The sequence below is a fragment of the Sceloporus occidentalis genome, unplaced genomic scaffold (genome assembly GCF_023333645.1).
Source record: "Sceloporus occidentalis isolate IW3139 unplaced genomic scaffold, rSceOcc1.0.p SCAF_1, whole genome shotgun sequence".
Taxonomy (NCBI): domain Eukaryota; kingdom Metazoa; phylum Chordata; class Lepidosauria; order Squamata; family Phrynosomatidae; genus Sceloporus; species Sceloporus occidentalis.
This window is the reverse complement of record NW_028316981.1, coordinates 97283485-97308300: the sequence shown is the minus strand read 5'-3', so window position 1 is coordinate 97308300 and position 24816 is coordinate 97283485. Positions and strand designations below refer to the sequence as shown.

Genomic DNA, 24816 nt, shown 5'->3' with positions numbered 1-24816 from the left:
GCCCTGTGGGACCCCACTGGTCACTTCTCTCCTTGATGAAAAGGAGCCATTGTTAAGCACCCTTTGGCTTCGACCAGTCAACCAATTACAAATCCATGTAACAGTTGCCTTGTCTAGCCCACATTTTATAAGCTTGTTTGCAATAATGTCATGGGAAACCTTGTCAAAAGCCTTACTGAAATCAAGATATACTATATCCACAGCATTCCCTTCATCTACCAAGCTGCTAATTTTATCAAAGAAAGAGATTAGATTTGTCTGGCATGACTTCTTTCTCTGAAACCTGTGTTGACTTTTTGTGATTATGGCCTTGCCTTCTAGATGTTCACAGACTCTTTAATTATCTGCTCTAGAATCTTTCCTGATATTGATGTCAGACTAACTGGATGATAATTGTTGGGATCCTCTTTCCCCCCCTTTTTGAAGATGGGAACAACATTTGCCCTCCTCCAGTCTGCTGAGATTTCTCCTGTTTTCCAGGAGTTCTCAAAGATTATTGCTAATGGCTCCAATATTACATTTGCCAGTTCTTTTAATAACCTTGGATGCAGTTCATCTGGTCCTGGAGACTTAAATTCATTTAGATTAACCAGATATTCCTGTACTATCTCTTTACTTATTCTGTGCTGAAATTCCCCTATTCTGTCCTCTGCTCCATTATCCTCAGGTTGAGCACCCTTTTCCTTTTCTGAGAAGACTGAGGCAAAGAAAGTGTTGAGTAATTCTGCCTTTTCTCTATCTCCTGTTAGCATTTTGCCATCTTCTCCACGCAGTGGCCCTACCATTTCCTTCTTCTTACTTTTGCTGTGGACATATCAAAAAAGCCCTTTTTATTGTTCTGAACCTCTCTAGCAAGCCTGTTCATTCTGCTCTTTAGCTTTTCTGACTTTACCCCTACACATGCTTACTATTTCTTTGAATTTCTCTTTGGTGATTTCCCCCTTTTTCCATTTCTTATACATGTTCCATTTAAAACTTAGCTCAGTTGAAAGTTCCTTAGGCCTGTTACAGACTGCCAAAATAAAGCTGCTTCAGGTCTCTTTGGAGGTATGCTATTTAAATGATGCATGGGTCCTAAGAGTCCGGAGGTCGCGCCAAAGCCACACTCCATTCCTAAGCACTGGAGTGCAGCTTTGGTGCAGCTTCCGGATTCTTAGGGTGCATGCATCATTTAAACAGCATACCTCCAAAGAGACCCAAAGCAGCTTTATTTTGACAGTCTGTAACAGGCCTTAGTCATCCATCCTGGTTTCTTGAGACACTTCTCATTTTTCTTTCTCACTGGAACTGTTTGAAATTGTGCCTTCAGTATCTCTCTTTTGAGAAACTCCCATCTGGCCTGAACTCCCTTCTCTTTTAGTATTTCTGACCATGGGGTCACCCTCAATACTTCTCTAAGTTTACTGTAATCTTCTCTCCTAAAGTCTAGAATGCGTGTCTGACTATGCCTGGCTTCTCCTTTCCACTGTATAACAAACTACAGGAGAACATGGTCACTTCCACCTAATGATCCCACCACTTGCACCCCATTAACCAAGTCATCCTTGATGGTTAGGATCAGATCTAAAATAGCTGACCCCCTTGTTGCCTCTTCCACCTTTTGGACAATGAAATTGTCTTTGAGGCAAGTGAGGAATTTGCTAGACCTTGAGGATTTGGCTGAATTTGAGTTCCAGCACATATCAGGATAGTTGAAGTCACCCATCACTACTACACCTCTCCTTTCTGAGTGTGTAATCATCTGTTCTAGAAAGGCATCATCCAATTCCTCCATCTGACTGGAGTTCTGTAGTAGACTCCCACAATAGTATCCTTGTTGTTTCCCTCGCCTTTAATTTTTATCCAGACGCTCGCCACCTGGCTGCCAGTATTGATGTCCTGGATCTCTTCACTGGTGTAAACATCTCTGACATATAGTGCTATTCCTCCTCCTTTCCTGTTTGGCCTATTTCTCTTATTTCTACATTCTATTTATGAGGCTCATGAAGTCAACAGTGTGATGCAGCTAATGCAATTTTAGGCTGCATCAGTAGATGTATAGTGTCTAGATCAAGGGAAGTAATAGTGCCACTCTATTCTGCTCTGGTAAGGCCCCACCTGGAATATTGTGTCCAGTTCTGGGCATCACAATTCAAAAAGGATGTTGAGAAACTGGAGCGTGTCCAAAGGAGGGTGACTAAAATGGTGAAGGGTCTGGTAATCATATCCTATGAGGAACGATTTAGGGAGCTGGAGATGTTTAGCCTGGAGAAGAGAAAGTTATGAGAAGATATGATAGCCCTGTTTAAATACTCGAAGGGCTGCCATATTGAGGAGGGAGCAAGCTTGTTTTCTGCTGCTCCAGAGAACAGGACCCGGAACAATGGATGCAAGCTACAGGAAAAGAGATTCCACCTCAACATTAGGAGGAACTTCCTGACATTAAGGGCTGTTTGACAGTGGAACAAACTCCCTCGGAGTGTAGTGGAATCTCCTTCCTTAGTGGTTTTTAAACAGAGGCTGGATGGCCATCTGTCGGGGATGCTTTGAGATTTCTTGCATGGCAGGGGGTTGGATGGCCCTTACGGTCTCTTCCAACTCTTGGAACATCAGCATCTGCACTTAATCAAAGCCGAGTAACAAGTGATTGATAAAAAAATATTGAATTGGTGAAAGAACTGTGGTTCACCATTTTTACTATTAGAATCATAGAATTGGAAGAGACCGCAAGGGCCATCCAACCCCCTGCCATGCAAGAAATCCCAATCAAAGCATCCCCAACAGATGGCCATCCTCAATTTTGCAAAGCTGTGTAATCTTCTGGGAGGACTACTCAGTCAGTTTCATGCATGAAACTAAAGTGTAACATGATCCTGTAGAAGGACTGGGGATCATTCTATGAGTTTGGAGCTGCAGAATCAATTTGAAGTTCTCTCCCTTATCAGTAACAAGAAGGGGAAGCAAAAAGAGCAGTGTCAGTCCTCAGAGAATGCGTATGAGACCTTGGAAAGTTCAGCACATGCAGTGGCCTCTGCCAAATCTGTGGTAGCATGGTGGTAGGTTACTCCCTGATGAGGGGTGCAGAATAAGTGGTTTGTGGTCCTGACAAGATGTCTCGAGAGGCGTGCAGTCTTCCTGGGATGTAAAAAATATGATGTAATGGAGAGGCTGACAAGACATGTCAAGCCTACTAACTGTTATCCCCTTCCTTTTTGTCCATGTGGGAACCAATGATACTGGAAAGTATAACCTTCAGAATATCACAAGTGATTCTGAGGCTCTGGATAGAAAGCTGAAGGATTTGGATACATAGGTAGTTATTTTGTCTGTACTTCCAGTGGAAGGGCATGGCCCAGGAAGGAAGAAGAAAACAGTGGAGACGAACAACTGGCTCCACAGATGGTGCCATGAGGAGCAATTTAGCTTCCTGGACCATAATTTATCATTTCATGGAGCTGGACTTCTGGTAAGGGATGGGTTGCACCTGACAGCATTTGGCAGGAATGTCTTTGCTAAGCGTCTGAAAGAGCTAATCAGGAGGTTAAGCTAAGTTATGAATGGGAAGGAGACAGTGTTCTGAAGGGCAGGGGTTCATCAAGTGCTGAAGATAATATCCCAAATGTTATACAGAGAATAAGGCAAATAGCACAAGAACCTAACAGGAATTTTTTAAAAAAAAAAGGGGGGGGGGGAGGAATTACCAGCAATCTGCTTGACATCAGTATTATGAAAGATTGTATAGCTATCATTAAACAGTAAGTATGCACTTAGAAAGGAAGGTTATGATTACTAAAGGCCAGCATGGATTTCTCAAAAACAAAGTCATGCTAGACTCTCTGTTTTCCCCACGGAATCACAAGCTTAGTAGATGAAGGAAATGCTGTGGATATAGAATATCCTGATTTTTGTAATGTCTTTGACAAGATCGCCCATAACATTCTTGCAAAAGAGCTAGTAAAATGTTGGCTAGACAATGCGACTGTTAGGTGGATTTCTAATTGCCTGACTGACTGAACCTACACAATGGCAAATCTTCATCCTGGAGAGAAGTGACTAGCAGGGTGCCACAGAGTACTGTCCAGTGCTATTCAACATCTTTATCAATGACTTGGATGAAGGAATAGATGTCACGATTATCAAATTTTCAGATAACACTAAATTAGAATGGGTAGCTAATACACCAGAAGACAGAATCAGTGTTCAAAATGACCATAGCTGATTAGAAGGCTGGCCCAAAACTAACAAACAGGGGGAAATGTAGGATACTATACTTGGGCAGTAAAAATGAAATGTGCAATATAGGATGGGTGACATCCAGTTTGAAGGTAGTACATGAGAAAATATCTAGGAATCTTAATAGACTACAGTCTAAACATGAGTCAGCAATGTACTGCAGTAGCTAGGAAAACCAATGCAATTCTAGGCTGCATCAGTAGGAGTATAGTGTCTAGACTGAGGGAAGCAATATTACCACTCTATTCTGTTTTAGTCAGCCCTCACCTGTGTCCAGTTCTGGTCATCACAATTCAGGAAGGATGTTGACCTACAGCCATACCATCCTGAACACGCCTGATCTTGCAAAATCACTTTTGAGTATTCCTTGCCTGAAAAAACCCTTTGAAATTCTTGAGGTCACCGTTTGTCAACAATCGACTTGAAGGCACAAGTAAAGTAACTGCAGAAAGAACATGCCTTTGTCTTAGCAACCAGCCCTGGCAAACACAGAAAATCTACAGTTCTTGTAGAAGACATTAAGTTAGGTATACTCCATAAGAATATTTTATTAGTGAATTTTATTTTTTTCACCACAGTCTTAGGTACTGTTGTGTTTTGTTTTTTAATGAAAACCCTTTAGCAATTCACCCCTAATGAATAACATATTGTATCACCCAGGCAGTTCCACCTATGTCATACAGAAACAATTTTTAACTTTTGTAAGAAGAGAATGCATTTAATTTATCTTGGTATAAATACTACAAAGTCACCTTGACAGAGTAGACTCTAAATACCCCAAAGGATGAAAGGAAAAAAAGGGATGCCACATGAAACCTCCATACAGAAATCATTTTTATGTGGGAAATATAAATTCTGATGAGGTTTGCCATATTACATTGGACTCTTGACTTACATGGGGGATCTGTTCCGGACCCCACCCCCGGCCGCGTAAGGCGAATAATATGTATGCTTGAGCCCCAATGAATATAATAACATGGGTGCACTTATTATCAAACCTCATACAACAGACCACAATGCTGCCAACTGTGGATGTATGTGAGTTCTCCTCATGTGACATGTAGCCAATTTCCTCCATGAAGCTGTACAGGAAACATCTGGCACAAAGCAGCACTTAAACTAGGAAACACAAAACAGCTTTCTTAAAAATATTAGTGCTGTCATTTGAGGTCATGGGCTGACAACCTCAGGCTGTTCTATTTGGTTGCGATACTTCAAATATCATGTGATCATTCACTTAAATCTAAATTAAGGCTTAGTGGATCAACTAACAAAGTAATTCTCAAACTTTGGTTCTCCATGTGTTTTGGGCTTCAGATCCCTGAGTCCTAGAACACTGGCCAATCTGGCTGGGGCTTCTGGGAATTGAAGACCAAAAGACCCAGAGGACTATCCTGAGAACCAGGAACACAAGATTGAGCATGCTGTCTCTAACTTAATGTGAAACACAGGTAGTATATTTTCATAACTCCGTATCCACAAAGAAAAAATGCTAGACTACTTGCTTCAGCAGAATCCAAACTGATTGATTTAATATGCAAGGACAACCACTGGTGATAGCCAATGAATAACAAAACCTATTTATGATAGATATTAAACTTAAATTGGAAAATGATTCACTATCGTCCAAAAGAGATTGAAACACTGGTAATGAGAAGTAAACTGCTCTTGCTCCTTTGAACATATATCTAATACAGATCTTGTGGCTGTCCACATGATGCTTTCATTTAGTAAAAGACTGTCTTTGAAGCCAAAAAACCTGGAGGAATATGAACAATGAACTGAACAAATTTAAAGGCCCAAATTGATCATAATAATCCAATACTAGAACTCTACCAAGTCCAACAAATGAAATAATTATTGTACCTCCCTTTGGCAAGGGGATGTTACATACTGAACGAGTTCTACTTAAAGTTACAATCAAGTAAGAAAATTTTTAAACACATGTCTTAGCAGCGATGAACCATTATTTCAAATTCTCCTGCAACAAGTGTTCAGCCACCTGTTATTCTCAAAGATCATTTGATTCCAGTGACAGCCTTTTGAAGATCCCATGAAAAAAAAAATGTCTGTAGATTCTGAAACTCACTAAATTAAAAAAAAACTAGAATGCTCACTTTGATCCTGAATAATATCTCCAGTATGCAGAATACAGATTATGGGCAACATAAACAAGGCAGTTTAAATTATCATAATTTCCTTTCCCAAGAATCATAGAAGGTCTAACCTAATATTAAAGCTGAGGGAACCTTCAGTTTTAGAATCCTCAAACAATACAATTCAGAGGTTTTGAAAGGGGAACAAGAGAATGTAAACATTTATAGTATAATATTAGCCAAAAAGTCAAAAGAAACACCTGATCAACCCTCTTATTTATTTTCTCCTTTTGAAAGGACAGATGGATGCACATACCTGGAAAACTATACTCAATAATCTTGACATTATCACAATCCCATCCCATGCCTCAAAAATAAGCACCCTTTCATCCAAGGCATTACATGACATTGCACTACATCAGACCTCACCTCTTCTCACGCTTAATCCTACACATAAAACTCAGCTGGCATTTCAGCAAACCAGGGCATTCAGAAAAGGAAGCTGAGCTATAAAACAGTCTCCAAAGAAGCTGCCCTGTGCTTAAGGAGATATAGTGATACCAAATTATACCTGAACCTACTCTGCTGAAATTAATGTTAGAACTGAAGTCTTTAAATTATTTACTAAAATGGTATTGAAACAACTCGTGGTAATACTGAAGAAAAATGGTTGAATGAGTTAACTTTCTCTGCACAACTACTATCACTTCATTAACTTGCGCAATGAATGAGTATTTTTGGAAGGTAGTTATTTCTTTGCATTGGTTTGCAATGAACCATTCAAAGGGAATGACATCTGCTTAGAGGAACATTTCACCAGCCAAAGAGGGCCCAAAGCCAATGTCTTGTGGACCTCTGAATGCTGAAGGGGTATGCAAAGCTTTCTCCTCTTCCTGTGTTCTCCCCAGTACTGCATTAAAGCATCCACTGAACTATGGGACACACTGCACATAGACACCATGGCATCTCTGACTTTATAATGTGAACTACCATGAGTGAATGTTAAGATTCAGCAAACATGGTTAATGTTAATTTGATTCACTGCGAGCATAAAAGTAATCAGATAAATAATAAAAATGAAGTCTACAGTACACTGAAATTATACTGCATTTCCACAAGGTGCCCCACATATTCACATCTTGAAACATCTTTACTAGGTTAAGACACATTAAAATGAAATATTTCCCATTAAAGATGCCAAGAAATGGGATTTAGTTTTATTGCATGACGTTGCATAAGAAAGTATACTATTGAAATCTGTAAGGCATCATGCAATTATCCATAAGCTGATTCATTACTATTCTCTGAGAGGGAGATATACACTCTACATTTATAAAACCAGTTTTCAAAAAAGTACATAAAAATTTAACATGATGAGCATTAAATATGACCAACAAGTCTGTAGGGCTGGGCTGTTAAAAAGTGCATTCAAAACACATACTGTGCTGGAAAGTTTTTTTTTTTTAAAAAAAAGGACTACAGACAACAGACAACCTATAAATCTCAAAAGAAAGTTGTTTTATAGGACTAGAGACTAGTGTTACAAGATCCAAATAGACAAACTGGCTTAAAATCTGCTTTCAGTCTTTACACTTAAAATTTAACACAATTGATACAATAATAAAAAAAATACACTTTTTTTAACCAAAATCTATTGAGTTCAAGTTATGTACACTGAGTGATCAAATAAAGAACAGGTTTGGGAAAGTATGAACTAATGTGATTTTGGCATTAATCGATGTATTGCGCCATCCAACGAAATCCTTCACCATAGCCTTGTCTCTTTAACACACTGCACATAAAGAGTTCTAGAGGTCGGGTGTTCAATTCCTTCACAGGGACATTCCCCTGAAAAAAAAAGAAAGAATAAGGATGAGGATTAGTATATTAAAACTCAGTTCCATCAAGATAGAGGTGCTATTGGTGGGTGGTCTATCTACCAAGAGAAGTAATGTTTGCTAACTCTGGGACAGTACTTTCTACAAAGAATTAGGTTAATATTCCAGTTTGTTGCTTGGGGCTCATTTGCCTTGGTGTATAAAGCATCTAGCAGCTGAGGCCTAAGTAGTCATTGTAGCCCCTCCTGGACAGAGATAGTCTGGCTCATGTTATCCATTCCCTGCTAACTTTTTGGCTGGATGAAACAATGGACTTTATGCAGGACTGTTACTGAAGATAGTTGAGAAATTTCAGCTAGTCCAGAACACAGCAATTAGACATATAACAGAGAGCTGGCAAAGCCCTTATTTCATGCCTTTTTGAAACCGTTTCACTGGCTCCTAGTAAGTTTCTAGTTCAATTCAAAGTGCTGGTCTTAATGTTTAAAGGTTTATATGGCTTAGAATCCAGTCTCCTGCTGGACCACCTTTTCCCGCATCAAAGTTACTATCCACAGAGATAAACACCTCTCTCTTAAGGTGACCACACAGTCTGATCCATGTTGAGTGGTAGCCTTACAGAACTTTTCAATGGTGGCACCTTGGCTCATCAGGGAGGCCTGCATGACACTCTTGTAACTACGAAATCGAAGGCTTTCATGGCCAGCATCCATAGGTTTTTTTGTGGGTTTTTCAAGCTATGTGGCCATGTTCTAGAAGAGTTTATTCCTGATGTTTCGCCAGCATCTGTGGCTGGCATTTTCAGAGAATATTGGCATAGAAGAGAGCTGGATATATACGGTATATACTGTGTGACCCTGGGGAGTATGGAGGAATTTCATGTTAATCTGTGTATTATTCTGTTGTTGATGGCTGGGCCTTAGAGTGGGAGGATATGCAAAGAGGATTAGTGTCTGCTAATTGGTGATCATTATCTGCTGGGAAAGACCCTGACCCTGGGTGGTTTCTCATTTGCTGAGTCCTCATTTTGCTATTTTTCAGGACTGTTAGCCAAACTTTGTTCACTTTAAGGGTTTCTTCTTTCCGGTTGAAATTATCCAGATATTTATGGATTTCAATGGCTTCCCTATGCATTTTGACCTGATAGTTGTTGGCAGACACTAATCCTCTTTGCATATCCTCCCACCCTGAGGCCCTGCCATCAACAACAAAACAATACACTCTTCAACATCTCATCAGCTCTTGTAACTATTGTTCAAGCACTGGACATAAAGAAATAAATAAATCTGTTTCCGCAGTGGTTTAAGAATGGTACTTCCATAACAAGATTTCAATTGTGTAATTGGCCTGCCTCAAAAGAATTTTATTAGGGGTCCATACAACAGTATTTCCATTTGTAATCCTCCCATGTTTGCTCCCTGTTTTCTCTGTCCTTTTTTTCTTTGACAAAAAATATCCATTAATTAGGGAATAAACACATGAACTATGCCTTTAGACTCGTAGTGTTGGCACTCGCCATCAGGAAGCACTCAAGGCAGCTTTGAGTTTTCTGCCATATAACTAGACTGTTATAACTACAACTACAACAACAGTAACATGTTTTTGTTGTTCTTTGTGTTAGTACTTTTTTCCTCCTTATTTTACAAGCCCTCTTTGGAACAGGTACTTAACTTGAAGTGTAGAATATAAACTCTATTTTTCTTGTTGTGTGATGTGCCTTCAAGTCAACTCCAACTTAAAGCAACTCTATTACAGAATTTTCTTGATGTATTCAAATGGCATTTGCCAGTGCTTTTCCTCTTCTTAGAGAGTACAATTTGTGTGAGTTTCTGTGGCTGAAAGGCATTTGAACCCTGGTCTCTGTTCTGTTCAATGTTTGATCCAAGCTATAGGTAATCTTTGACAATGAAATAGTTATAGGTAATCTTTAACTATTTCATTTTCATCATTATCTAGGTTGAATTTATGTAGATTCTCCGTGGTCTTTATTTTTCCGCCAGTAATATGGTGTCATCAGCATATCTTAGATTATAGATTTTCCTTCCTCCTATCTTCACTTCTATTTCTTCTAAGCCTGCTCTTCATATGTTATTTTCTGCATAGAGGCTGAACAGATATGGTGATAGAATACATCCTTGTCTAACCCCTTTGCCAACTGGAAACCATGCTGTGTCTCCATAATCTGTTCTACCAGTAACCTCTTGTTCTAAGTACAGATTTCTCATCAGGACTATCAAACATAGTGGCACTCCCAAGTCTTTAAGAGTGTTCCATAGCTTTCATGATCTTTGCAGTCAAAGGCTTTGCTGTAGTCTGTAAAGCACATGCTGATTTTATTCTGAAATTGTTAACACTTATGTCACTCCCATTGCTACAATGAGTCCAGTCTAGTTGGCACTAGCAATTATATCCAAGTCTAATACTACCACTACATTTGGGGTGGGATAAAAGCTCCTTGGTTCACCCTATTAATCATCATATGTTTGCAATATGGTACCTAGTGCCTCTTCCTTTTCTGAACCGCACTTGCACCTCTGGTTGTAAATTTATATTATTCAATTTACAATAGCTTTTAAAGGTTTAGAGGTGGGGGAGAAGTCCTTACAATAATGCTACTTCTTTAACACTTAAGAACTGTGAGAAGAGGGAGTGATTTATTTATTTGTTTGTTTGTTTATATAAAAGTAGAGGAAGAAAAAACTAGGTTTCAGATGTGTGGATTGGAAGTCCATGTGCTCTCAACAAGCATGGCAGACAGCTGTACAAGTACAAGTAACACTGAACGAATCTATTCTGCTATTCCAATGGTTCTCAACCTTCCTAATTTCGTGACCCTTTAATAAGTTTCTCATGTTGTGGTGACCCCCAACCATAAAATTATTTGTGCTTCTGATGGAAATATGTGTTTTCCGATGGTCATAGGCGACCCTTGTGAAAGGGTTCTATGACCCCCAAAGGGGTTGCAACCCATAGGTTCAGAACCGCTGTGCTATTCTGAAATAGGATGGCTACTGCAATTGGCAAAGCCTGGTTGCATTTAAATAAAAGAAGTCAAATAAAATAGGTTTTTAATTTAAACCCCTGAGTTCATTACAAGTGGAATTAAGAACATTTTTCATCTACTAACATATCAGACTTCCAGAGCAGAATAATGGCCCATTTCTACTAAGACTGGGTTGTTGTTGTTGTTTTTCATTTTGTATTCTACTAAAAGTAGAGTTTATCATAAGTGCCTTGGTTCTGCTATGAGTACTGATCTCTGAAAAAGGAACGTTGGGTACTTACCGTGACACGTTCATTTCCTGCAAAGAAGGGTCCTGGCATCCTGTAATCTGGGTTTAGCTCCTCCTATTTGCTCCTGTAGGCAGGGACAATAAACAAAAGACCGGTCCCTATATAGGGAGGAGCTAGCCCCCCTGAGCCTCAGTCAATAACAAGCCAAGCGACTAGTAAGGTACTCAAGGAACTGAACTTTAGTAACATCAGCTAAGGGTTAGCTAGAACACCTTAGAAAAAACTAGTCCAAGAACAAACAAGAACTCAGAAAAACCAATCCAGCAACAAGAAGAAGAACAAGGCAGGTCCACCAACAGGCAGGCAGGGTCGGAGGCAACACCCGGGTGGGCAGGATGCCAGGACCCTTCTCTGCAGGAAATGAACGTGTCACGGTAAGTACCCAACGTTCCTTTTCCCAGCAGAGAGGGTCCTGTCCTCCTGTAATCTGGGATTTACAAAAGCCCTCTCGAACTGGGAGGGAGGTGCTGCTAGGAGACTGTGGCCCCCGACACAATCTGTTGGAGGAACCTCCTTTCAAATGATGCCTCTGCGGACTGAGACACGTCCAGTTTGTAATGTCTTATGAAGGTTGAAGGAGACTTCCCTGTGGCCACCCTGCAAATATCTGACCGGGAGGCGCTAGTGGTCAAGGCTACAAAGGTAGATGCACTCCTGGTTGAGTGCACCATCAACCCCTCGGGTGGAGTGAGATCAAGAGTTCAGTAGCTCTTTTGAATACAAGACCTGATTCACCTACTCAGAGTCGAGACTGGTACCTTGCACCCCAAAGAGCCCAAGCGAAAGGAAAAGAACATCTCAGATGACCTTAAGGTTGAAGTCCTCTTGATGTAGATTTTGAGGGCTCTGCAGACATCCAATGTGCGCCAGGTCTTTCCCAAGTCCTTCTTAGGATCGGGGCAGAATGAAGGCAGGAGAATGTCCTGTGACACCTGAAAGTCTGAGTTGACCCTAGGCACGAAGGTAGGGTCTGGACGAAGGCACACTGAGTCTGGCCTAAAAATACACAAGTCTTTATGTACCGACAGGGCCCTAGCTCTGACACCCATCTGGAGGAGGTAATGGCCCTGAGGAAGATGACCTTGAGGGAGAGGTGTTTGAGGAAGGCCTCCCAAAGGGACTTGATCGGCCCAACCGTCAGAGCCTTTAAGACCGTGTTCACATCCCAAGATGGAAAACGATGTCTGGTGGGCAGGCCCTGTTGGAACTCCCCTCAACAGCCTCTTAATGTGAGGATGGCTGCCATTCTAGCTGCTCTCGTATGGAGCAGAAACGACGTGATGGCAGACACCTGCCTTATAACCATGTTGGGTCAAGCCCCCTCTTAATGTCATCTTAGATGGACTATAGCAGGTCAGCCACTGAAAACCTGAGGCAGTTGATGAGAACTTGCCTAAGCAGTGGATTATGTGATCAATCAGAATAGAACCTGATCTAATCTGGACCTATGGCATCTTCCAGCCTATCACTGATCACCTTGTCAACTGGTTATAGCAATGAAGGTGATATTAAGGTGATTTCATTTGTAGTAATTAAGACTTACCACTCTGAAAGAGGAATGTTAATGTCTGACCTCCAATTAAAATTTCAAAACAATGTGCAGTTGTTTACTGAAACATCTGTGAACCTGTGTAAAATAAGACTAATCCCATGGTTAGGCAAAGAAGACACTGGATTAACCTTTATCTCGCAGACATTGGTGAGTCCATGCAGAAGCATAGATGCACTCTGTGTTAACAGGGCATGTGGTCAGAATTAAGTCTGATTTCTTCTGAGGATGAACTTGTCTAGAGACTTCAAAAATCATAGTTTGCTGTGTTGTATTTTTGTTTTGTTTGTTTTTTGGAATATATATATATATATATATATATATATATATATATAAGCTATAAGCTGTGGGCATATAGGTGGCTGGTGTAAGTCTCTATATGGAGCTGTATGGTATATTAAATCTGAGCATTTTTGCTAGCAGAAAACAAGGCATAGGCACTAGGAAGTCCGTTTTTCCAGCCCCAAAAGGTAGTAAACAATGGTGTTGTTTGGACCAGACCATGCCATGAAAACCCAATCAGGGATAAGACACTCACCCACACAGCAGCTAACCTTATAACCATAAAATCATAGAATCATGGAGTTGGATGAGATCACAAGGGCCATCAAGTCCAACCCCCTGCCATGCAGGAAATCACAATCAAAGCATGCCCAACAATATGCAAAGGAATCTTGCAGCACCCTGAGACCACTAAAGAAAAGAGATTAGTAGCATGAACCTTCATGGCCTTGAGCCCAATTCATCATATGGATGATAGATCCTGTTACAATAGGCTTTGCAAGCCAGGCAGCAGTTGAATGGCAAGCCCATCAGCAGGCATTCTTACTTAAAATTTAACAATCTAGACAAGGTAAGAGGTAATTGTGGTTTTTGTGGCAAACCCCTCAGGGCTCTGTATGATGTCTTAATGGGATTTGAAGCAACCCCTTAGTAGAGAAACCTGATTGTATTGTTTTAAAACACTCATGGAGGAAGGGGAGTTCCTCCCCCCATGGCGAGGAGTCTGTCTGTTTGTTTTTCATAAGAATTTTTCTTAACCCCCTGTATTAGTGAGAACCATCTCATGGAAAACTGTGTTGTTGTTGTTGTTTTTTAGTTTCTTCCCTTTAACAGACATCTCTCCAAGAAAGAAGGGAAGGCAAGGGGAGCCACATCTTTTGAGGCTAGCTGACTGAGGTTCACTGTGTTTTAGAACAGGAACATAATCCTTTTGCCACTAAAATGGAGTTTGGTTGGTCACCTTAATCCAATATATCTATCACCTCATATGAGATGTTTTTACCAAAGATCCTCAATGCATGTAAGCATTAGAGGTCTGCTGAGTGACCAGAGACCTTCTCCTTGCTTGAGTCACCCTGTTTATTAGCATTTAAATGAATCTGTATTGTTAAAGCTTATGCTCTTAATGAGAAGTGCTATGGCTGATAACAGTTTGCACAAAGGAGGTAGAACCATGTGCACATCCTATGTCTTTGGCTGTTCCACCTAAGGCAAAAAAGGCTCTGGACCTAATGGAGACAGTGATGGAGGCCCATGAGGAGGCAAGAAAAGTCATCATGTGGCTTTTATGGCTAGCCCCTCCCTTGAAGAATTAGTTTCTAGGCATCTTCTCTGGCCTGGAAAAAGGAGAGGGGGGCAAGCAGAAACAGCACAACTAAAACCTCATGGGCTAACAGTAATAAAATGAACACCAGAAAGGTTAACTTGTATCTCTTGTAAATCTGAGCCCACAGCCCTGTAGATGTGGGGGCTTTCCCCTCCTTTATTTGCCCCATCAAGGGAGGCTGCCTGGGCAGTGGCTTATTCCAAGCACTGAGGAAACTGCTCTTAAGTTATCAGTGACTGAAGACCATTGCTAATCATGGGTAGATAGCTGCATATGGCCTGTAGTGTAGCCCTGATACTCACAGGGCATTTTGTTTTATTTATGTTTAAAACAGCCCAACTTCAGGCTGGGGTTTACAGCTTAGCCCTTTTAATTTCAGGCAGGCTTTATAGTAATCTGGCTGCATGATAGAAGCTAGCTTGGTCCTCAGCTCCCTCCCACTTGCATAGGTAGCTGGGAAGGGCAGAGGGACTGCTGTGGGACATGGCTCTACATTTACCTGAGGTAAGTCTGTGTCCTGAGAAAGGATAATCTCTGATGGAAAGGAGAGGCCAAGCGCTCAAGCTTTTCTCTCAAGAGCGACATGGTTTGGGGCAGCCAAACACAATTGGGGGTGAAGGGAACTCTCCACCCATGATATCCACAAATGGTTTACCCCTTTTTGTTGTTGTAATTTTTGGGGAGGGAACACAGGAGTATTTGTATCCATGTGGTCTCTCAAAGAATCCCTGGGTTGGAAGAGACCCCAAGGGCCATCCAGTCCAACCCCATTCTGCCATGCAGGAATTCTCAATCAAAGCATTCCCAATAGATGGCCCTCCAGCCTCTGTTTAGAAGTGGGTGGCAGAGGCCATGCTCTCTCTGGGGTGGACATGAAGCCATATTGTGCTTTTTGTGGGATGCTCTGTGGCAGCCAAAAAAGACCATTTAGAGTTGGAAGCTTCAGCTCCTGCTGGGCCAAGTCCAGCTTCCTTTACAGCCATGTGTCTGTGCAACACAGAGTAGGAATCCTCTGCCTCCTTACACACCATCTCATTATAAGAATTCAAAAGGAATGTGAAGGAGCCCTGGCAACACCACCATGTGTTTCCCAGTCTTCAAAAGGATCCCCCACACCTTTTAGGGTCCTGGGTGCCATTGGGGCCAGAGATGGGAAGGAAGGGGGAGACCAAGGGTTAATGCCCCCATCTGCCCTCCTGGCAGAGTCCCAAACCTTATGCTAGGCATAGTGCCTGCAATGGCCTTGGCAGAGGCCTCATGGCAATGCCTGCCCTGAGCGAGGGCATTAGATCTGGCAAAGGCTCTTTGGTTGCTAGAGAGAGAGGGCCCCTGGTACTCACCGTTCTCCTGTGACTTCTGGCTGGCTTGCCTCTCTGACCTTGGCCATTTCAGGCTGGGCAGAGGTGATGCAGAGAAATCCTTTGCCATGGCTTTTGGCTGGCCTGTCCTCTGAACTCTGGCTGGGCAGAGATGCTGAGGAGGGAAGTTTCCATGACTTCTGGCCAGTTTCCTCACTGATCCCTGGCCTTAAACAGGCTGGGCAGAGGTGATGCAGAGAAATCCTTTGCCATGGCTTTGGCTGGCCTGTCCTCTGAACTCTGGCTGGGCAGAGATGCTGAGGAGGGAAGTTTCCATGACTTCTGACCAGTTTCCTCACTGATCCCTGGCCTTAAACAGGCTGGGCAGAGGTGATGTGGAGAAACAGAGACATGGAGGGGAAACCCCTCACCATCTCTTCCCATGGCTCCCATGTGCTGCAATGCTGTTTGCAGAGATCTCCTGTGCTCCCACCATGAAAGGGGGCAGCTTTGGAAGAGAGGGAGAGTCATTGGCAAGCCAAGACCTTTCTCCAATCCTGGGAGCCCTTGCCATTTTAAGTCTTCTTCATGCTTCCAAGGCTGTAGTAAAGAAGCTGCAGAGCAACAGTAAACCCATCCCAATGGGTCTCCCTCTGAAGCCAGCTCCCTCTGTTGAGCTGGCAGACCCTGAGCCTAGGGAAGCCTGGGTTAAGGATGGCCCTTCACCCATGGTCTCAGGGTCCTCTGCCATAGCCACCACCAAGGAAGGGGGAAAGGCAGGAGAGAGGAGAAGAAGGGAAGGTCAAGAAAATCTCAAACCGCTTTCGAGGAAAGGAAAAACTTCGCTGGCTCGAAGAGAACATCCTGCTAGGAGCTTAGGCAGGAATAAGACTGAGGCTCAGGGGGGCTAGCTCCTCCCTATATAGGGGCCGGTCTTTTGTTTATTGTCCCTGCCTACAGGAGCAAATAGGAGGAGCTAAACCCAGATTACAGGAGGACAGGACCCTCTCTGCTGGGAAATTTAAATGTTCTTGCATTATTTTAAAAAGGAATCTTATCAGACATTGTAAAGGCCATCTAAAATATAAATGAATTTTAATCCTGTGAACTAAAACATCACAAAAATATAGAACTGTTGCATAATTATATAAACTTGAAATAAACAGTCCTCAGAACATTTTAAGAAGTTGAGCAAATATACACTGAAATTAAACAGTCTGGATAATAGCAATAAAAGCATTAATACCTTTCCTGTTGTCTGCCCGTACAAGCCAAACATCTCTCGTAACCTTTCTTCACTGATAGCTTCTGGTCTGTCAATCTTGTTACCAAGAATTAGGATAGGCACATTAGCAATAGTTTCATCTGTCATTAGTGCCTATGAAAAAAGGAGGACAGACAATAAAATTCTCTATGTAAGAAATGCATAGAAAGAAATTTATATCAGCATATTTACTGAATAATATATCTCCTTTGTGTAGTACATCATTAGCCACATCAAATTAAGTTACACCATAAGAAATTAAAAAAAGGATAAAACAGGATACGATTAACCTAAAGCACTGAATAAGGTCTATAAGAAGGTCTACATGCAAAACAATCTTAAGGGAGGAGGGTATGAAGTACCAGATCATTACATCTGCCCCTTCCAAAGTTCTGCCAGCTCACAGCTGGTCAAAGCAGGTAATCTTACCTTTCTTCTTCATATAAATTTTTTAAAGCTCCTGTCTTGTTGGTTTTAGCAGCCGGAAAGATACCTACAATCAGCTCCATGCTATTACAGGCCTAGTCCTGGAAGCCTCACAGAGATAAATGGTCTTGGATCCAGTGCCCCTAACACTAACCTATAACCAGTGAAAACTCTGCCAGCAGGAGATGTGTACCCATTGAACTTTCATATCTTATTGATATGACCTGCTCAGAGTTTGCATTATATCCTTTCACTGCTTTGCTACATCTCTCCTCACTGTTTATGCCATTCCATTTCTTTAGATTTTTATTTCCTGATTAAACCACTCAGTAATTATCTGACTCAAAATGTGCTCCTGTCCACTTTAGCTTGCTCACTCCAAGTATTGCAATGTATATGTTCTATATGATGCCAGCCAGAGATGCTGGCGAAACGTCAGCAACAAACTCTTCTAGAACATGGCCACATAGCCCCAAAAAACCCACAAAAAACTATGGCTGCTGGCCATAAAAGTCTTCGACTTCATATATGTTCTATTTCTTGTTTCACTATGTTTAGCTTTTCTTGAATCAAGCTTTTCACATTGCATGTTCCAATAATGTGTGTTGCACAGCTCTGAACTTTTCTTTCACCTCTGAGTATGTCAACAGCTTAATGTTCTTTCAGCTTGAGTCCAGCTGTGTCATTAGCCACAGCACTACTCGTAATTATCCTCTACTGTACCACAGTAGCTTCTTGAGTGCCTTTTGACCTGGGAGTGACATCTTCTGACATTATCTCTTATTTCATTTTGGATTCTCTCATCATAGGGTATTCATGCACAGTACTAAGAAGTACTAGATAGAGTGCCCCTGCCACTGTCTCTGAGAGATCCTCTGCCAGTGTTATTCCCCCACTACTGCTGCTGGCCAGAAGCTGTTTGGCCCATTTAGTCTGGCTCCTCAGCAAAAGCCTGAGAGAGCCTACCAGCAGCACTGCTGCCAGCAGCAAAGCCTGCTGCCTCACAGAAACATGCAATTCCATCACCATGGAAAGGTGGGTCATCAGAACCTGTCAGTTTCTCCTTCACTACTGCGAAAGTACAGGGGGCCCGCCTTAACCGTGGACTTGCCATCTGTGGATGGCAAGCCCATGGGCTGAGGGCGGTAGAGGAGAGGAGGAAAGAGAAATAGGGGTGGCGGTGGTTACAGAGGGGTAAGAGGAGGAGGAAAAAGGAGGAGGCAGCAGGGAAGATGAGGAGGAGGAGGAAAGTAGGGGAAGAGCTGCAGTGGTGGTTGCAGGGGGAAGGAGGAGGAAGGGAGGAATAGGAGAAAAAGAAGCAGTGGCAGAGTGAGTGAGTAGAGGAGGAGGAAGAGGAGGTGGAAGGAAGGCCAGGGGGAGAGGAGGAGGAAAAAAAGAAGAGCAGGAAGTGCAGAGGTGGTGGGAGCAAGGGAGGAAAGAAGCAGGAGGAAGAAGAGGCAGCCCCCTGCCATGGTAGAGCAGCAAGGCAGGCTTCAGGAAGGGTGGATAGGATGGTAAAGTCTCATTGTCTCCAACGGTGGTGCGGCTGCGTAACCGCACCACCACCGAAGAAAACTGAACTTTAGCATCCACAGATTTTGATATCTGCAGGGAGATCCAGAACAGATCCCCTGCAGATACCGAGGGCCCACTGTATATTTTTCTCTATTTTGGGTCAGTATCACTGCAGTTCATACACTGACCATTTCTTTCTCCTGTATGATTTTTAACACCTTTGCTTGATGAATAAGGCAGTGGTGTTTCAAAATCTTGCAACGTGTATATGGTGCATTCTGGTTGGCCCAGTAAAGATATCACTGTTTTGTGGATTTGGGGTGTTATTGTAGATGTCCATAAGGTTTTTGTGTTCTTTTCTTTAATCTACTCCTAGCATAATTCATTGGAAATTTATAGGAACAATTTCTCTAACAACAAACAGTTATGTGACATCTCAGAGTCTAATATATTTATTATGGCTTGAGCTTTTGTAGAATATAGACAACTTCCTCAGATGCCTGTTGTGCAATCCAAAATTTAAGACACATAAACGTGTATGAAGGAACTGTAGACAGTGAGAGTAGGGGAAAATTAAATGGAAAAGGTCCTGACAGTGACAATTAGATTATTAAGACTGGACATTCAACAAAATCTACTTGTTTGAATGTTAGGCTAGCAACAGTCAGAACATAAAATGACTACTTTGCAATCACAATGTACCTGAGCTATCAAGGTCTGGGAGCCAGAGTGAACTGTCTCAGGGACAAGAACTCTCTTGGTGGTAATGATGGAATAACACTGCCTCCAGTCCATCTCTCTTGGTCCAGGCCTCAGAGGTAGAGAAGACTGCTGGACCCCATCCCCTTCCTCACCACCACTCCCTTCTCCCTTTGTGTCGTGTCTTTTTAGATTGTAAGCCTGAGGGCAGGGAACTATCTAATTAAAAAGATTGTATATACAGCGCTGTGTAAATTTACAGCGCTTTATAAATAAAGGTTAATAATAATAATAATAATAATAATAATAATAATGGTCGCCATGTATGCTAACACAATTATTCCAACCAACATGGTTGCAGCCTAGGACAAAGACACTGGCACCTGAATGACACAAGAGGTTCAGAAACGGAAATCACAGTATTCATGGAAATGTATAACCTGCTCTTTGAAGATTCTTCTTGTAAAGCAGCATCAGTATACACAAACAGCTGGTCTATTATGACATACCAGTTACTACTGTGCTTAAGAATAAGCAGGTCAACCAACATCATCTTGATAATGACACATTGGCATGATACGAGCCCAAGATGTGTACATCCATTTACCATCATGAATTGATTGAGTATATTCACCAATATGATAAGAAATGTTGTACCTGAGGATACAACTGGTTCAAGTTTGAGTGACAAGGGCTCCATAGAGGGGGAGATACAATATTTAATTCCGTCCCTTGCTGTCCAAGAATGCTGCAAGATAAGGCCCTCCTTCTTTCTCATACTCATCACAATCTCTAGCATTTTTATGTTAAAAACTACAAGAACGTTGCAAACTTACATCCAGCTCTTGCTTAGATTCAGCCAATCTTTCATGGTCTGCACAATCCACCAGGAAAACAATGCCATTGATGGCAGGCAGGTAGTTTTTCCAAACTCTGCGAGCTAATAAAAAGAGAGTTATAAAGAAACTGCAAGAGGAAATTATTTGTTACTCATATAGCTCTGTTCATAATAACTGATATATCTCATTAAATAACAGAAACTTTTAAAAGGGCACAACAAAAAGACTAAAAAATTCACTTCCTTTGGTTCTGAGCCTTGAAGTGCTAGCTCTATAACTGAAAACAACATTATTGTTCCTGTGAGAAACAACTTTAATATCCCATAATCCATTTCTAAGATGGTGTTATAGTACATGACATTAACAGATCAAAGGCATGTAGCTTTTCAAATATAATGATTAAATTTAGAGGTAGAATTTCAAAATCTAACAGTCACCATTACAAATATATACTCCCTAAAGTTAAATTGCTGTCAATACACTATCAACATTTAACATATTCTAGATGCCATCTTTAATCCACTGAATATGTCTTTGTATACAATGTGCAATGTCTTTGTATACAATGTGCAAGTGATTTTCGTAGTGCAAGGGTATACCACATACGATTTTTGCTGCAAAAGAGATTGTACAAGGTGCTGCACAATGGTGTAATCCACAACAACTGTACTACTGGAATTTTCACTCTTCCAGCACTGAATTGGATTTAGACTCCAAGTACCCAAACTGAAGAATATAGCTTCAAAACCAATACTGAAGGATCAGTTTTCTCTAGTAGTGTTCAAGAGTGGAGGAAATCTATATGTGCATAAAATACTGCATATATTCATATGCAAATCTAGAAATTTTAGGAAAAATATTGACCCCAAAAAATTGAATCGACTTATCCACAGCACTTAAACTCTTATTTTAAAAAGGAAGTATCCCCTAGTGAAAGTGAAGTGTGTAATCTGTCCTGGAAGCATTGTCTTCCTCTGCTCTCTCATCCATCCAATCTTTAGAGTGAGCACAAATAGTTATGCATGCTGGAATTTTGTAAATTCTTTGGCATCGTTTTCCTTTCCTTCATCCTTTAGATCCTTTGTTGCATGCCTCTAAGTTATACCCTCGACTAATCCATGGGTCATATCAACATGTATAATGTTGGCTCCAAAACTTGCCCTTAACTTATACATGAAGTCAACTTATAGTAGAGTATATACGGTACTATAAATCCACATTTACTTACATTTAACCTGGTTTTGAAATACAATATAACTTTAATGTCTTGTTCACAAATCAGAAACTGAGTTAAGAGCACATAATAAATACTCAAAAACTGAAAATGAAGTGCTACAATATTCTTGGACTTGTTATAACATAGTGATGTAATAGTTTGACCTAGCCCAAGTAGGTTGAAGAGCCCTCTCTCCAGCCCATCCACCATCATCCAGCTTCAGAGGGAGAGAGGCAGGCTAGCTCCATCAGGCCTGGCCCAAAGTAAGATGAAGAGCCTTCCCTCCAGCACCCCAGAGGGAGAGATGAACCAATGAACTTGACCCCTTCTCCACCACTATTCCCTTCTCCTTCTGTGTCATGTTTTATTAGATTGTAAACCTGAGGGCAGGGAACTGTCTAATTTTAAAAAAAATGTACGCCACTCTGAGAACCTTTGTGGCTGAAGAGTGGGGTATAAATAATCTAAATAAATAAATAAATATTAAGTTACATTGTTTGTCCTATCAACTGCTAATACAGTGGCTTAGAATCCTGTAACTGAACATGAACGTGTCCATTTCATGTAATGCAAAAGAACTGATTTGGAGTTTGAGACAAGAGATTTCTGTCAAATTACAATGATGTTAGAAAAAAAATTAAACTAGAAAAATACATCCCACTTGCAATATGTTCACTTTTGATATGTGGAAAAGAAAGAATAAAATGATAATTTAATGCATTTTATTGTGAAAATACAAACAAAACAAGCCTTAGCATGTTGACACTTCTTACCTTGGGCATGTCCACCTAGATCAAAAGTAGTGAAAGTCATGCCAGCAATTGTCAGCTCTTCTGAAGCTGCAAAAGCAGAAAAATCAGATTTAAAAAAATACAGATCTTGCAGCACAACATTACTTTAGATTTCTTTTTTTAAAAAATGCATTTGTTCATTAAAACATAACAGCACAAAACACAATTCAAAACAAGGACGAGTAAAAAGTCACAAGTCACAATTCACCACTCAAACAGCATATAACAGCAACAAAAATCTTCATAGAAAGACCAAAACAAAAAACAGAGAAAGCATGAGACAAAAATGACTTCCTGAACTTTCTTCTAGACCCGATTTGTGACTACAATTCAACATTTTCCTTTCAACAATATTAAATTCTTCACCCCACTTTATCTTATGGTGAGCTATAGAGATCTAATATTACCATATATTGCCAAAACAATTTGAATAGTCCATATTTCATATTGCATAGTAAACCAACACTTATTTTTTCTCCCCATTCTTTTAGTAGAAAATTTATCAAAAGTAACATTATCTTAGAAATCTGAGTACAAATAACTATAGCCATGACAAATATTCATGAATTATTACAGAATCAATTTCATAATTTTGCCAGAGTGTCTAGAACTGAAATATCACCCCAATATAAAGCAGTCTTTGTAAAAAGTAAATTCTGTTGAAATCAGTTAAACTTCTTAAATAAGCCTGGAAGTATTGCAGTAATACTCCCATAGAACTAATAATCTGGGATGAGATTATTGTGGTTTATGTGCCCTGTGAATTATGATCACCTGAGAGAAAATCTGTGGCAATCTAGGGATTTTGGTGTGTTTAAGGCCATTCTGCTATACTCACTTAATTAGAAATATGTCCCATACAACTCATGTGAGACTTGGTTTGACCCAACATTCACTTAAAATGTCAATGAAGTCAGAAAGGGGTGTGTGTGTGTGTGTGTTGGGGGGGGTTAAATAGATGCACTGGTAGAATAACATCTTGCCATTTGCTAATCAGCCATGGTTTGCTAGGTGGATCAGTAGTTTAAAGAAACAAACATGTTGCCAAAAACTAGTTTTCAGTGATACAGAGAAAATCCACAATCTGAGTTATAAGATGCTCCACATACTGTATATACTCGATCATAAATCAAGAAATTTACACCCCAAAATTGACCCTAAAATCCTGGGTCGACTTATATATGGATCAATTATCTAGTACCGCTTAGAAAATTCCTAAAACAAGCAAGCCTGATGCCCCGCTCTTGGTGCCTCAAGGCACGTTTTTCTGTGTGTGTGTGTGTGTGAGAGAGAGAGAGAGAGAGAGAGAGAGAGAGAGATTTTCCCAGTCCGATTTGCAAGGCTCCTCTTCTCATGGAAGAAACTCCCCATTTAACACCACTTGCTTCCCTCCCCATTCCGATTTACAAGCCTTTTCTTCCCATGGAAAAACACCTCATTTAACACTACTTGCCTCCTTCTCCAGTCTGATTTGCAAGACCCCTCTTCCCATGGAAAAAACATCTCATTTAACACCACTTGCTTCCCTTCTCAATCCGATGTTAAAACCTCTCCTCCAGCACCTGGGAATCAGTGCTAGGTGGTCAGGAGAGGTCCAGAGAAAGAGGAGGAGGGATGGAAGTGGTATTTTCCCCTTTCCATCCTTTATGGCCCTCTAAGTTTTAACTTCAATTTATCCACGGGTCATATCAAAATCAATGATTTTGACCCTGAAACCTTCCCATGACTTGTACAAGGGTATATATAGTAAATAGCTTGCCAAGTACTGTGGAGACGGTGGCCAATGAAAACTAGACAGCTTGTATGAACTGCAGCAATCATCTCAGCATTTTCAACATACTTGTAAAATACAAAACTGAACAGGAATGAAGCCAATCCATCAAAACTAGTGCTTGTCAAAAATGTACTTACTAGTACTATGTATGGCTATATTACCTTCCTCACAATAACTCTAGGCCTGGGATGTGGCAAAATCCAGCCTGAGTTCATCCTGCTCTGCTCCCAGCTGTGTAAGAAATGGGGGGGGGGGGGGGGCAGAAGGTAGAAACACTAGCAACTAGGGTCCAAAACACACTGCAGAAATAATCCAGTTCGAGGCCACTTTAACTGCCCTGACTCAATGCTAGGAAATTCTGAAAACTGTATTTTGTTAGACATCTAGCCTTATCTA

At 41.0% G+C, this 24816-nt stretch overlaps 1 protein-coding gene across 2 annotated transcripts in view; it reads right to left on the bottom strand.

The window, feature by feature from the left end:
- Positions 1 to 6566: 6566 nt before the first annotated feature.
- Positions 6567 to 24816, bottom strand: part of SAR1B (secretion associated Ras related GTPase 1B) — a 47298-nt gene continuing 29048 nt past the window's right edge. For both annotated transcript variants that reach the window (XM_089530039.1, XM_089530049.1), the window contains exons 4-7: positions 22629 to 22694; positions 20637 to 20740; positions 17143 to 17274; positions 6567 to 8156 (exon numbers count right to left, since the gene is read on the bottom strand). In XM_089530039.1, the coding sequence (XP_089386165.1) occupies positions 8040 to 8156; positions 17143 to 17274; positions 20637 to 20740; positions 22629 to 22694 (419 nt within the window). In that variant the 3' untranslated portion in view covers positions 6567 to 8039. The remainder of the gene's footprint in view (positions 8157 to 17142; positions 17275 to 20636; positions 20741 to 22628; positions 22695 to 24816) is intronic.